The 15,134-nt window shown below is 40.7% G+C and overlaps 1 protein-coding gene across 3 annotated transcripts in view; it reads right to left on the minus strand.

Moving 5' to 3' along the window:
- Positions 1 to 594: 594 nt before the first annotated feature.
- Pip4k2a (phosphatidylinositol-5-phosphate 4-kinase type 2 alpha) overlaps positions 595 to 15,134 on the minus strand; it is a 154,205-nt gene continuing 139,665 nt past the window's right edge. For all 3 annotated transcript variants that reach the window (XM_077802993.1, XM_077802992.1, XM_077802991.1), the window contains 4 exons: positions 12,533 to 12,646; positions 6,593 to 6,836; positions 5,127 to 5,230; positions 595 to 2,829 (listed from right to left, as the gene is read on the minus strand). In XM_077802993.1, coding sequence (XP_077659119.1) covers positions 2,749 to 2,829; positions 5,127 to 5,230; positions 6,593 to 6,836; positions 12,533 to 12,646 — 543 coding nt within the window. In that variant the 3' untranslated portion in view covers positions 595 to 2,748. The remainder of the gene's footprint in view (positions 2,830 to 5,126; positions 5,231 to 6,592; positions 6,837 to 12,532; positions 12,647 to 15,134) is intronic.

Raw genomic sequence — 15,134 nt, forward strand, 5'->3', positions numbered from 1 at the left:
AGGTGTGTCTTGTGTGTTCTTGTGTGGCTCAGTGCAGTTGGTGCAGTTTCCCGTGTTGGTCTCCTGTTCCTTGGGGACCAAACTCCACACAAACAATGTGAAACATGCACCATGTTTAAACCATCCCCTAGTATCAACTGAAGTAGAGTGTGCATTTCCAGAACAAGTGCTACCACAGCACCATGTTTGCTCACCAGGCACCAACAATAGTGGGATGACATAAGATGGACTTCTCTCCATCAAAGTATCCCAATGAAGGTTTCAAAAAATGCTGACCCACAGAACTAAGATGGGTCAAAACTTAAGATAACCATGTGGCTTCTGGGGTATTCTCCAAAGAGATTTTTTTTTTCTCTACCTGTCCATCTTGAAGAAAGTTTTATTAGAAAAGTAATTTTTATTTAATGAGAAAATAGTTCACACATTGAAGGCAATGCTCTCGAAACTGCAAAAATTCAAGTTGACTTTTACCTTTTCATGGATTAGGTAGATACTCTGAGTACTGAGCATTTAAAATTCGTTGGCAGCACAGAGAAACACAGCTGAGACAAAAGAATAAAGGATCCACCTTGTGAGTCATCAAAGTGCTTTATTTTGTAAAGCCTGGCTCATGACTGGAGTGTATTGTTAGCACTGGGAGATACAAGGCAAACTTCCTCACTCTGTCCAAACAGTTTATCAACAGAAATGATTGACAGAGGCTGTTACAGACAAAAATAAAGCATTTTGTAAACTTCTAAAAGCATACACAGATTGGTGACAAAGAAAATGGTTACTCAAATCATGAATATGTACCTTGTCTTTACTTCAGGGTCTCATATCTGTAAGTCTTGGGTCAAAGGAACCATGGTACAACTTTGGGACACTGAAGTGGGTGGGGTTGATGCCATAATTAATGGTGGTAGTGGAGAACCAAATCATAGCACTGATTAATTTAAACACATAAAATACAGACTTGTGCAACTATGTTACAGTGGAGCTAACATCACTGGAGAACAGATCATGTAAAGTCAGGAGATGGTAATGGGATGACACTGCTGCTGGCTTCCAGAGACGCTGTGAAGGCAGCCCACATACCCTGGGCACAGCTGCAGCCTCCAGTAAAGTGCCGGGAAGAGGCAGCTTGGGGGGTGGGGGGGGGTTGTAGGTTATTATCAAAGGGTAGATTTATTTTTCCTTTTCTGAAACTGCCTACAAAAACCATCTCATGTTTTGAACAAAGAGTTTTAAAGGCACAGCTTTTAGCACAGCATATAAGTTGATAACCTACTCTAAGCAAGTCTAATATTTTATAACTTGATGCCATTTAGAAAATGCAGAGAAGTTGGTAGTTCTATGGTTTATGTTGGAACTTTTTAACCTGATTAAACACAATCAGCACAGTTTAGGGCAATGAACTTATATAACCAGATTTGGATTAATTTTTTTTAAATCATTAGGTTGATAAATGTACATCTGGAGGAGACAAAACAATCCTTTTCTTTTTATTGTAAGACTGTCTACCACATACTTTGAACAAAACATTCACTCAAAAACACAACTGCAGGACACATCTCAAAATACAACAAACATCATTTCACCTACACTGTAAAATGACTTTACATGTAAACTTCAAAAATCACATGCTGTATATTAAATTTTTAGATTCAAAAATATCCCTGTTTTCCTAATAATGTAAACAGTAAAACTGAGGGTTTCAGTTAAAGGGATAATTCGTAACAAAACACCACTGTTGTTCAAACGGTGGTCAAACACAAAACTCTTATAATTCAGATCTGCGTTTGATCCAGGGAGAATTCAGTTTTATTACTTTGCTCATCTTCCTGCAGCGGGAGATGTAGCTACCATTGCCCCAAACTATGCGCCTCTCAGGTAAGCTTGGTTTTTATGTTGTAGCATTAATTCCTAGACTGCAACATAGGGTGTAACAGTGAGTCTCCAGGCAAGAGAAGGGAAGCAAGCAGTTTTCCTGCACATATTTACGGAGGTGAAAATGTAGACAGAGTCCTGGCATCAGCTTCTTGGAGGAGGAGGAGGGGTGTTACTCCAGGATACTAGGGATCCCCACACTGTGGGGATGGAACCCCAAACCAGTGCACATGGAGATGCCAGCATTCTCCCATCCAGTGCCCGGGGGCTCAGGTGACAACTATTAAGGAGTGTCTGCGTGCGGGGTGGAAGTGTAACATTCGCAGTAAAGTTTTCTTTTTTTCCTTTTAATCATCATCATTATTATTATCATCATTATTATTATCTTCATTATTATTATGAATACTGTCTCACATCTTTCAACTCAAAAACAATAAACTGATCCACAGTTTATCCTGTGATGCCTACCCGGCTGCTCTGACGTGCGTTTCCTTCTACCCTCCCCCCATGTGCTCATTCATTCCTTCACTCATTCCTTCGGCCACAGCCCGAATCAGAGGGTTTCCTGTGGTAACACATTCTGATTCAAGCCGATGGGTTTTAATTAATTAATTAATTGATTATTTTAAAATGTGCACGCGAGTGTGTGTGCGTACACGCACACACAGAAAGTCAGAAATAGCTAGAACGATGCTGGGAAATATCAGGTAGCTGTTAAAGCGAGTAGCCCCCAAATCAGTCATCTTGGCCTGAAGATGTAAACAAGGAGGTTTGCTTCCTGCAAGATGAGTGCTTCATTGAGTTTGGTTTTCATTTTTCCTACACCGAAGCCACCTCTGTCCTTCCCACGCTCATGTCTGTCCAAGGCTGTGTGGGAGGTTACGTCAAGATGTGACCAATAAAGTCCAAAAAGCGCTTTGAATACTGTTCTGGATTCACTGTTGAGATCTCGGCTCCAGCCTAGGCAGTTTCAGAGGAAAAGAATATTGATATAATGTTTATGGTTTCCCTAAATTACTACTCGATATTTATAGTTATTTCCCATTGCAGATGAATATAATGCATATAATAATATAATGCATATAATAATAATATAATGAATATATTTTTTTTGGTAGTAATAGGGATCCAATGAAAGTCCTCAAGCATGATGGGCAAGTGAGCTACACCCCAGCCCTCCAGCTAACAATGTTCACATCTCTGTAGTCTCTAACGTTGAACTGTAACCCAAATTATCTAGGCTGTTTGGCCCAGTAATCAAGATGCCTATGAATCTATGTCTGAAAATGAAGCAAAGGCTCACAGCAGCACTAGAGATTATTATCACATATATGTATATATGTGATAAATATATATATTTTTTAGATTGTAAATTATCTTTATATATATAAAGAAAATTTACAATCTAAAAAAAATAAAATAAAACTGGCCATGTTTGGTACATTAACATCAAATTGATATGGCTGACATTTAGAGACAAAGGGACAATGCATTTACTTTGCAAGAAGGCAGACTGGAGAATGACAAAAAGGAACAACTGGCAAAAGTGAAACCTTGATAACAACAAGGATTGTGTTAATTTTTCAGGACCTCCTCATTTTACAAGAGGTAAGTGATAGCAGTGACAGATCCTGGGACACTGCCCCAGGCTCTTTCCTGGTACCATAGCCAGGTGACACTCCTGGCACCCCCAAGGGGGAGGGGCTGGTGTCTTGGCAGCAGGACAGGGGTGCCACTGTTCTCCTTTCACAGAGACCTGCATAGAGTCAGGAAGCATGACCCCTTGCAGAAGCCCAGGGGGGATTTTCTATTCTGAGATGAACAGTGCTGACCGGCACACTCAAGGCAGCTACTGGCCAGCTTCCTGAACTACAAAGGGTAAGGCCAGAGTTTAAGTCCCTAGGTTCTATGGTTAGACACTCAAGTTCATGGGCAAACTGGTAATTTCTAGGCCTGTCCTGCTGGGGTTTCCACTGAAGAGCAGGCCATGATGGCAGGCTGACCCCTAACACCAACTTAGCACAGCACCTCTTTGCTAAGAGTAATGTTTTGTTCTTACAAACTGCCTATGATTTTAGGCCATGTTACAGAGCTAAACTGGTAACTTACTTGGGAGACTAAGACGGAGCCATGTTGGCCATGGTACACTTCAGTTTCATAGTGTGCTCATACATCCCCCTGTAACCCCCTACCAAGCAAGGCATTAGAACCCCTTTATCAGTCTAGGGAACTAAAGCTCCCAAAATATTTCCTCAAGGTCATACAAGTGGGAAAATGACACAGGGATTCTGCTACAATCCTGTCTTTGAAATTACTGATGGTTTTCATCTGAGCAGAACATGAGAACCAACATGGAGCCTTCTGAAGACCTTTCCCTCAACTTATGAGCTGGAATAACCAGGGGAAAAAGGACAGTGTGCCTGTCATGTGCATAATGAAAACGGTGCTCAGAAGGTTCTGATGGTGACCCACTGTACACCTCTCTTACTGATGTGCTCACTGGGCCTTGGTCTATGGTCTGTGGCCTGCATATGGCAGAGCCACCATAGCTATTGTTGATAAGACTGAAATATTTCTTTGGCCAGTGGCATATGGTTTTAGGCTGGTTCCATCTCTGGGATGACAAAGAGCCTTTAATTGAGTTTGCTGGTCCTGGTGTATCTTGGTTAGCTCCACACAATCTCTGGGAGGCACCTCTCCTCCAGTGTCAACAAATAGGACCCAAGTTCATCTGCATGGGATGGGGCTTCATGATTTTTTAGTACCTGGAAGGCTGTAATGGATCTCTGCAATGCAAGTTCATATGCCTAGGATAATGATAATTCTGAGCAAAAAAGGATAAATGTGAGGGGTTGCTGTTATGAAACTTAGATATTATACTCAAGAGATTTCTGTAATAGGAACAAAATACAATTTACTAAGAAAAGAAATAGAATCCTGCATATTCAGGAGAATCCTACTTCAGCTTGGAACATTTCATATGAAGACACTAAACTATCTTTCCTAAACTTTTATTTCTTGAGTGTTTTTCAAATACAGAAGAATCTTTATAATATTCTAGTGATGCATATGGCTATTCATATCCCCAGTGCAGAAACTCCAAGAGACTCTCTGGAGGCACAGAAGTCAGGGTAAGTGCAGGGGTCACAGCTGGACCTTGCTGGCTCTGAGCCTTGCATTCAGACAAGCATCACCTAGAGGACTTGGAACAGATGGGTGTGGAAGGGCAGAGAGAAGGAAGAAGCTGAGACACTTACGCCATGTTTAACAGTTTTTGCGGCATGGGCAGCCTTCTTTTTTGCGTCGTAATGAGTAAGAATGTCAATGATCGCCATGAAGTACACCTCCTTCCTAGGTGAGTCTGGAAAGGGAGAAGAGCAGAGGAGTGAGCTGGTGAGGGGGAGTCAGCAGGTGGGGCAGTGAAACCAGCTAACAGTCTTTCCTGCATCTCTGCTGTGTTCCCTGGACTCAATCTTCTTTCAATCCAAAAAGTAACAACAATAAAAACCCTAAACAAACAAACAAAAGTCAACATCACAGCCCCAGAATATGAACAGCAGAGGTCCGAGGGTGAGATCAAGTGTTTATATTTTTGTTAATCTTTATTTTGTTTCATGATAGTGTACTAATTTGGTATAAAGAAAAATGCTATTTTTAAAATGCTCTAACTAGTAGAACTAATTATGTTCATTAAGGCTTTTCTACTCTTAGATACACTGTTCATAATTCTCATTGGACACAGTATCAGAATTGATGAAGGTTTTCCTTCCATTATCTACTTCCTATATATTTTCAAAATTATGATGTTTCAAATGATAAATGGTAAGAAACATGAATTTGACAGTAATTTTCTATGTTAAAGAAACAATTTTGGTGAGAAAAATAAAAAGATTAAAACAACTCAGACCCACTTGGTTAAGATGCAGTTTGAGATTTTACAAAATGTTGTGAGGGGATAGCTCCATGGTAGAACTTTCCTAGCATATTCAATCCCTAGTACAAAACAAAACAAAAAAAGGGTGCATGTTTTATTGCTCAAACAACAAAAACAATATAACTAAGACTTTTGAATAAATGGCTAAGGAAGAATATAATATTCCTTCAAATATTCAATTACATAGATATTAAGGATTAAGATGAATCTGACTTATAGAAGAGGGTCCTATTCCCACAAGAAGGCCACCTGAAGGTCATCGTGAGCTCCACACATGTGCCTCACTCAGGATAGACTTGTGATACTTTTGACTTACTTAAAAGATAAGGCAGGGGACATGGGTGTTTCTCTGAGTACTTGCCTAGTATGTGTAAGGCCATGGGCTCAATCCTCAGCACCACATGGATATAAATAAATAAGAAAGACAGCTAAGAAAAAATATTTGACAATATTTAAAAATATTTCTTGTATATCTTACCTATAAATGTGTATATGTATGTATATAGATATTTATATCTGTAAATGTATAAGTTATAAAGCTAAAATAGTTGGTGGTTTTTCCCTATTCCCTCAACATCACAAAATTCAAGGATCTGATTTAATTTAATTCTAACATCAGAAAGATTCCATTTCCCTTTAACATACTTTTGATCTCAAATTTACTTGCACTTTGGAGAGAAGTCTTACAGGACAGCACACTTGTAACTGGGGTCATGATTACTGATGCATCACGGTGCAAAAAATCAAACCACTTCATTGGTAAAAAGTATTGATGGTAACTGAGCTTACTTTCGTGGCATTTAATTCCATAAACATCGATGTTTGGATCGAACTCCCCGGGTGCCAAGGGTGGTGAGCTGTTGAGTGTATTTCCGGGACTGTCTGGTGGGGTCCCAACTGGATGGGTGCTGTCGCTTTCCCCCTCCTCCTCCCCATCATTCTCTTCGCACTCCACCTCCTCTTGCTCGGCTCTCTCCACGTCATGAATTCCCACCAGAAGGCTGTAGTCCATGAGCTTTAACTGGGCAAGGAACTGGAGGGAGGAGTCGACACAGTCAGCTATATCTTAAGCAAGATTTAAAGACCAACTCACATATAGGGAAGGCTGTGAGGGAAAGGGAGGCAGAGGTGCCAAAGGGGTCCTCCAATCCCCCTGCATGAGGGTCTCACACTCCAAGACAGTTTTTCTGGCTAAAACACAGCCTTGTACTTGGGGCCAGTTTAGAGTTAGGGTTATTTTCCCTGAAATGCAAAGTTGCATGCTGAGGCATGCATTTCTCACATGAGGCTGGGTTACACCAGAGAACAGAGAACATGACTGGCCAGAGAGAGGGAAGGGAAAGTTTCTCTCAACAATGAGACTGGCTAACAGGAAAAAAAAAGGGACCTCCCAAGTGGCTTCCAGCAGTGTCTCGGAGTGGTTTGGGAAAGCATTCTGAAATTCAGCACACCCTGCAGAGGAAATTATTATGTGGTCCATCATGAATAAGTAAAAGCCCAAGTGTCCCAGTCAACCAGCAAATGAATTTTGTTAGTGCTATCACGAGTAGTGGGGTCCCTCTGTCCTGACCCTTGTCAGGCCTGGGGGTGGAAGGAGGGGGATGGAAGAAGCTGAAAGTGTTTTGCCTGGTGGTTCCTTTTACCCGCTTTTCTCTGGTGCAGGCCTGGCTGGAATACACTGTCAGGCAAGACCTAGCTCTGTGGGTTTGGCTACTCCTGTATGCCAAGTTCTTTGACTTTCCATGCCATGATTTTTTTTCTTCCTTTTTTATTGGGTGGATGCACCCAGGTATGTGCTTTTAAGTGCAGTGTTTCAACTGATTCACTCGGTGTGGACGGGTTACTGGGTGCGCATGGCAGCGGTCCATCTGCTGGCTGGGACTAAACGGCTGGCTTCCTAATCCCCCAGCTGGTGGCTCTGCTTTGATTCTAGTTCTGATTGATTCTGAGCTTATGCAGTCCAAGAAGGTGTGCACCCCTGACTCTTGAAGAACTCAGAACCGTTCCTGATCACTGAGTGGAGTGGCTGACAGGCCTCTGGGCCATTCTGACAGAATTGAGGAGACAAACTTCATACACAAAGGGCAAGTATAAGAAATGACAGGCCTTGAAGTTCTGGCTGAAAATGAAATAAATCTGTGGAGACCTGCAGGCCGTTTCTTTATCCTGAGACATCTCAGAGAGGAGTGAGGAGGCACGTTCCCTCACTGGCAAGGATGGAGGACTTCTGGGTGCACCTGCTCCAGGGGGCTGCTGACCAGCCGCCTCCCATGACTTTTCCTCTCCATAGGCCCAGGCAGCCTGCTCTGCCACCAGTCCTTTCCCAGCTCCCATGTGGGCACCTTCCCACATGGATCCCTTGGGCCCGCTAAAACTTCCCCATGTGTTTTGAACTCAGACAAAAAGAACTTATATAAATATTATACTCAGATATGGAGAATATAAATATTATACTCAGATATGGAGAAATATAATTATTTAAAAGTAGAGAGAAGCACCGGGCCCTGTGGTATATGCCTGTAATCCTGGTGGCTCGGGAGGCTGAGGCAGAAGGATGGCAAGTTCAAAGCTAGCCTTAGCAACTTAGTGAAGCCCTAAGCAACTCTGTGAGATCTTGTCTCAAAATAAAACATAAAAAAGGGCTGAGGATGTGGTTCAGTGGTTAAGTGCCCCTGGGTTCAATCCCTGGTTAAAAAAAAAAAAGTATCAATCTTTTAAGTATCAATTTTCTTCTTCTTGGAGATGGAACCCTGGGCTTTGCATTTACTGGCAAATGATCTATCACTAAGCCAGCCACAGGACCAGCCTCAGGGACTGGGATGTGGCTCAAGTGGTAGCGTGTTCACCTGGCATGCGTGGGGTGATGGGTTCGATCCTCAGCACCACGTAAAAAAAAAAAAATAAAGATGTTGTGTCCACCGAAAACTAAAAGATAAATATTAAAAATTTTTTTCTCTCTCTCCCTCTTAAAAAAAAAAAATCAAGTCTAGGTTTTGGAGTCGTAAAGGGGAGTCTTATTTATATCTCATTAGCTCTGTGCCTTAAGTAGTTTACCTCTCTGAGCCTCAGTTACTATAACATAAAATGGGATAATAGCACTTACCTCCCAGGGGTACGGAAAGGATAAAACAGATAATGTAGCCAAGACTATGGTGTCTTGTGCACAATAGTGGGAAACGGTACTACAACTGCCAGTCTGATTTCTACTATGGTAGAAGGCCTTTCTTTGATCATCAAATATGCAAGGGACACTGGCTCAAGCTGATGGGCTGGGAAGAGAACTGTAGAAAAGCCTGTATCACTAGCTCTTGTCTTTCACAAACTTCATTTCAAATATCTTCCGAGGTAGAGTGAAATTAAGTGGGCTGTTGAAACCGAGATTCCTGTTAGAGAAGATCTGCAACATGAAATCACGAAACCACTGTGGGCTGGGAGCCCAGGGGCAGGGAAGGCAGACAGGATGGCTCAGCTGTGGGACTGGCCTCCAGCTAATGACAGGAACTTGAGACACAGCTGCTCTGTTTTCCCTGTTCCTTCCTTCAAGCCTCTAACTCATGTGTTTGCTTTTCAAGTACAAAAGATTTCAATGTGTGAAGATTTTTAAGTCTTTATGTTCCCTACTTTTCCTTCTTTCTAAGGTCTTCACAATTACCCGCCAGATCTCTGATCTACCTCTTTTTCTTTCAGAATATCCCACTGAGTCTGATTCCTTAATAATTAATTCCTCATTATACACACACACACACACACACACACACACACACACACACAGATATAGATAGATATAGATAGAATGGAACCTAGAGCTTGAGCTTGCTAAGCACACACTGTACCACTGAACTGTGCTCTCAGCCTATAACAAATCTGGGTGCTGGCACCTTCCTCACACTCTTTAAGCCCCATCCCAAACTCTTCTACCAAACCACATGTCAGAGGAGCAGTGAATGTACTATCCTTCACAACAGATTTAAATGAACCTTACTTTCTAACTTTAGTCACACATTTGCTTTAATAAATTACCATCTCCCAACACACCTGAGATGTAAATTAAAATTCTAGTCAACCCTATTCAACATTTGATCACTTGTTAAAAATTTTAATTCTCGTCTTTCAGAAAAGAAAATTTCAGCTCTGCTTTCAGAACCATTTTGAATGTACATTTGACATCTGTGTATTTAGGAGTGAGGTCTCTGATGGTCTCAAATTTCTGTCTCCACTTAGTAGCTCTGTGTCTTTGAGCAAATTACACAGATCTCTGAACTCAGTTTTTGCATTCATTAAACTGGGATAGTAATAGTACCCACCTTTCACGAGCTGTTCTAAGCATAAAAAGAGATAATGACTGCACAGAAAGGACATTAGCCCCTACCTCATCCACCTCTTGCTCACTGCCATAGTTATGGGTCCATAAACTTGAGACAGCTGAGATGTGCTGTACTCCATGTGGAGAGCACAGTTTGTACTGTGTAATATCAGCTCAGTGTGAGCCAACAGAGGAGAGATCCAGGTGATTCTCCAGGGTCATGACCAGAGTGGACAAGAAGCAGGGCAGAAAGTGACTTTCATTTTCTACATAGTATCCTCCTGAATGTTTAGTTATGTGTAAAACTATCTGGACTAAAGTCCCCAGCCTGACAAGTGACTAGTAAGAAAGGATTTCAATTGTAGGAAAAAAAGCAACAGATTCTCAAATAAAATTCCATTTTTAGGGGGAAAAATAGATCATTTACTGAGTCATAATAGGTTCGGACATTTTACTTTTAAGCAGAATGAAAAGAAAACAAAAATGAAAAAAAAAAAAAAAAGACTAAACAAAACAAACTCTACTCAAACTTCAGTGGCTAGGCCAGTCAGCTAAATTAGAAAGTGTGGAACTGATGAGAAAAAGAAAACTAGATTAAATTCTGGTCTCATTATCAAGATCAGATGTCAAGCTACTTCACCATAATTACCTGCTTAAAAATTTAATGATGCTTCTGCATGAATTTCACAACTAAAGACACTGTTATCAGCCATTGAGAAATTTTTAAATGAAAGAACGCTTTATGCTCTGCCTTCATTTCAACAAAACCGCTGAGTGTGAGAGCCACGAACGGGATTAAACTATCCAATCCTTTAATCAACGACATTATTAGAGACAACAAAAGGCTAAGAGGATCCTCGTGTAATTCAACTGTAAGTTTCAACTGCCCGAGTTACGTTATTTCTGGAGGCTAAATATAGAGATGCACAGCCAACAGAAAAAAAATAAAAAAAATTTTTTTTGGGGGGCAGGCCACAGATAACCCGAGGGCTATTTACCATCATTGCTAAAAGAATATTATTCTCAGGATCAAAGATCTGCTGATTAATCAGTAGAAATCCAAAAGAGAATATTTTCCCTGTGGTACTGTATTTCATTACCAGTTAAATCAAGTTGACCCCCAAACAAAGAGGAAATGCTTAATAATAATCACTGACAACTGAGGAAAAATACGTGTTTATTAATAAAAGACCAGAGAAAAATGTTACATGATAAAAGCAAACACTGTTTTTCTTTTAACTAGACACTTATATACTTCACAAGTAACCAATACTAATGTTCTAATCCAAATATGCATACCATGGAGGTTAAAATAATGTGAAAAAATTTTGTTAAATGATCTAAAAATAATTAGGAACAAACTTGGTCAGCCTGAGTGTTTTGCGATGAAAAGAACTGTTAGAAGATTAAAAAGAAAATTAAAATACTGCTTCTGCCTTCATGGGGAATCAAATGCATGACATTCATTCTTTGGCTCTAGCCAGTTTAATTGTTTTTGTTTAATGACATGAAAAAGAAAATCTTTCCACAAAGCCTCCCTCTAAGTAGCAGATCTTAGTATGTGGGGAACAGTACGTCAGTAAAAAGAAAAAAGAGCACACACGAACGAGAGGAACAGCCTAGAGAAACTTAGTTTAGTAATTGCCTAAATTAGAATTCTCTTTTATCTGTCTTGTAACTCAACAAATTCTAAGAAAATAAGGTTTTCTCTGAGCTTATTTCTCAAATAATGAAATAAGGAAGCCCAATGGGACAGCTGCAATGTCTTTATACTAAGCAAGACGATAGGAAGAGGTATTTTTTAATTCTTAACACAGTATTTACAAAGAGCTCTCCTCCATGACAACCTGAAAGCCCCCTGGAAAGCTGGGTCTTATTTCTCCCCACCCTCCCCCAGGGCAAGCCTGGCTCTCCAGCCCCATGAGAATATGCCTGGTGGCTGGTGGAAATTTGAAAAGCAACCAGCGACTGTGGCTGCGTTTACCAACACTGAGATGTGGTTTAGAGGGAAGAGTGCCAAGATTCTAACAGTTACTAAACATTTTTTTTTTTTTTGCCATGCTCTGCTGTCTGACAGAACCCAGCGCTCCCCCACCCTTCCCGTACTGGTGTCTGTGGGCAGGAAGACCGCCATGGGCGGTAACTACTCCTAAGGCCAGCCCCCCAACCACCACAGGGGAACCTGAGGGTGGGGATACCCAGCAGATGATAGCAGGCCTTCCTGGGGTTTGTCATCCTGAACTGGCACACTTCATCTCAGAACCAGATCCCATAACAAGAGGTATATCAGTTTGTAATCTAGATTGGAGAAGGCAGAATATATATATTTTTACCTTGGTTGCAGATTTAAATAGAAGGGATAAAAGCTCCTAAAAAACCAACAGTGTTGACACAGACACGTGCGGCTGTCCTTCCCAGGTACTTACCTCCACATCCTTTCTCAGCTTTTCCAGGAACACCTTTTTGTTGTTGTCATCAATATAGATTTTTTGGCCCTCATTAATGAAATCATTATCCTTTAAAGTTGGCAGTTCTTTGGCCTAAAACAAATGAGAAATAGAATGATAAAGAAGCTTGAATAAAAAATAAAAACTTGCACACCCGTAGGCCCTGAAAATTACTTTGCCCTGCTCACCGCAGGGGTCTCATTTAAGGCAATGAAATGTGGGGTGGCTCAAGTGCCGCCAGGGGGCACCAGTGGGCTGTGGTCACTGGACACATCCCCCTAGGAATGGGGGTCGAGCATGCTCCCTATTATAAGCTTTTTGCAAAACCTTTCATGTTCCTCATAGGAATGAACCCCATTGCTTTCTTGGCTTCACTTTCTTAGGAGAGGTCCTCTTTAGAACTGGTATTCTTGGAATACTTGGTCAGAAACCCTCAATTTTCTTACTGGTACAACCCAACTCCACCCCTCCTCAGGCTCTTGAGTAGCCTTCGCTGGGTTCTGATTACAAATAACATGCTATCTTGCCCATGAAGTTCCATCTGTAATCATATCTACTCTTTGAGTCAGCTTCCTCTGCCCCTTGAAACCCTCCTGATCACACTCAACTAGAAAGAAAATTCTGTTGTTCAGATAATGTCAAAGAAAACATCTCTTTAAGCATGTTAACACATATTAAAATGAAGGCTCTATGTTTGACAAATTAACAAGAGGGTAAGCCAGCAAGTAAACAGCACTCTGCCAACCAATGAAGCATAATGGGTGACTCAAAATGTGGGTCATGGCAGAGAAAGTTTTAGCTTGTGCTGTGCCATACAGGATAATATAGACACCTAGTTTTAAAATAGTGTGAAATAGAGTAGTTTGAAACAGAATTATCCATTCTGGGAAAGTTCAAGAAACCAAAACAACAACAACAACAACAACCCCCAAACAAAACAAAACACAACACTTGGTACCCAACTCTTTCCAGCTAAATGTAACTTATCTCTTTGAATTGAAAGGAACTTACTTCTGATATTGCCTTTCTTTGTAATAATAATGAGCCCTGAATGGTCCCTTTCTCCTTAAGTGTGAACCAAATGAAAAAAAAAATCCAAGGAAACAACATATTCTCCTTCCTAGTCCCACCCAGTTTGTTCTCTGCTAAAGAAAACTCACAGGGTATATCTACTGAATCATGTTTCGATTGCTTGAACTGCATAATTTCCCCTCTCACTTGTAAAGTTTACACATGTATGTCAACATATTCACATCTGCCTATATAAATATATGTGTGTATACCATACATTTCTGAATTAACAGCATGGAGTATTAATTTTGTTTAACTTTGAAAAAATTTGAACATTTTGTAACTTTAAATTATGTAGGACTACTGTCAAAACATTATCTTTACAAAGTAGGTACAGAAAAGCTCAGAAAACCAAAGATTTGATTTAACAGGCAGTTACTGCACTAATGTCATATAAAGGGATAGGAACAGGTAAAAATCTCTATTATAAAGGTATTTGTAGAACTGCATAAGAGAAGGACATGAGAGCCAGTAAACAGAGCAGTGTAAGCATGTAAGAGGCACAGATAAGTAAGATTCTAGGGGAGACTGAATGATTTTGTCACTTTTATGATGAGTCATGAAAGTCTTGAGGAAATAATGCAATGCCCTTCGTCAAGAAATTCAGAACAGGCCTTGAAGAATAACTCTCTAAATTGGTCATTAATAATTAACAAATAATGTAATCAATGTAAAAAAGTAAAACCCCTGAATGTCTTTAAGATCAATGTTAAAGGTTCACCTCAACCATGCTAGAAAGGGTTACAGCCAGATCTACACATAAAAAAAGAGGAACTAGAGAAGGATCCTGATTCTCCAAGCAGACAACTTGGGTGTTTCTGTGTAACTATGTTAGGAGATGGGGCTGTGTGGGACTGTAGGTGTTAAGGATTAAGGATATCCATCTCAATTCCACAACTCACTTTATATGTATAAGAAAAGATGGGAGGGGGGTGTGAGAGTGTGTGTGTGGTGTGTGTATTTGAGAAATATGAGGGCTTACATGACAGACCACAGCCAAGACAGTAAATTACACATTAGAATGTGTTTGTAACACAAGTCACATTAATGAAGATGAATGTCATTTCAGGTTCACCCCAGCAGAATTACCTCATGTGACAGGGAATGTCTAATCCTGCCTCATAAAACTGTGGACAGTGTACTGTATTACTAAGCTTACTTGTGAATTTCACAGGCACTAGGGACATATTTAGATTGGATCAAGTTCAAAAAAGGGCACACAAGATTGGTTAAAAGACTTAAGGGCTTATTGAAAGGATCAAGAGGCAAGGAAGGGTCCTTAGCAGGGCAGCTGAGCAAGAGGAATCCAACACTAGTTAACAAATACCCTCCTCCCAAATGTCTGCCCTAAGGCAGTGCTTAGAAATATCAGGGTTTTGAAGTCATGAATCCTGAGGTTCCAATTCTAGTGCTACCATTTACTTGTTAGAATTGGAGGTTAGTTTCTGGGCTTCTCCAGGATGTTTCTTAATGTGAGGAACGGGAAACACCACTATCCCTGCAGGACCCA

The sequence above is a fragment of the Urocitellus parryii genome, chromosome 9 (assembly GCF_045843805.1).
Source record: "Urocitellus parryii isolate mUroPar1 chromosome 9, mUroPar1.hap1, whole genome shotgun sequence".
Taxonomy (NCBI): domain Eukaryota; kingdom Metazoa; phylum Chordata; class Mammalia; order Rodentia; family Sciuridae; genus Urocitellus; species Urocitellus parryii.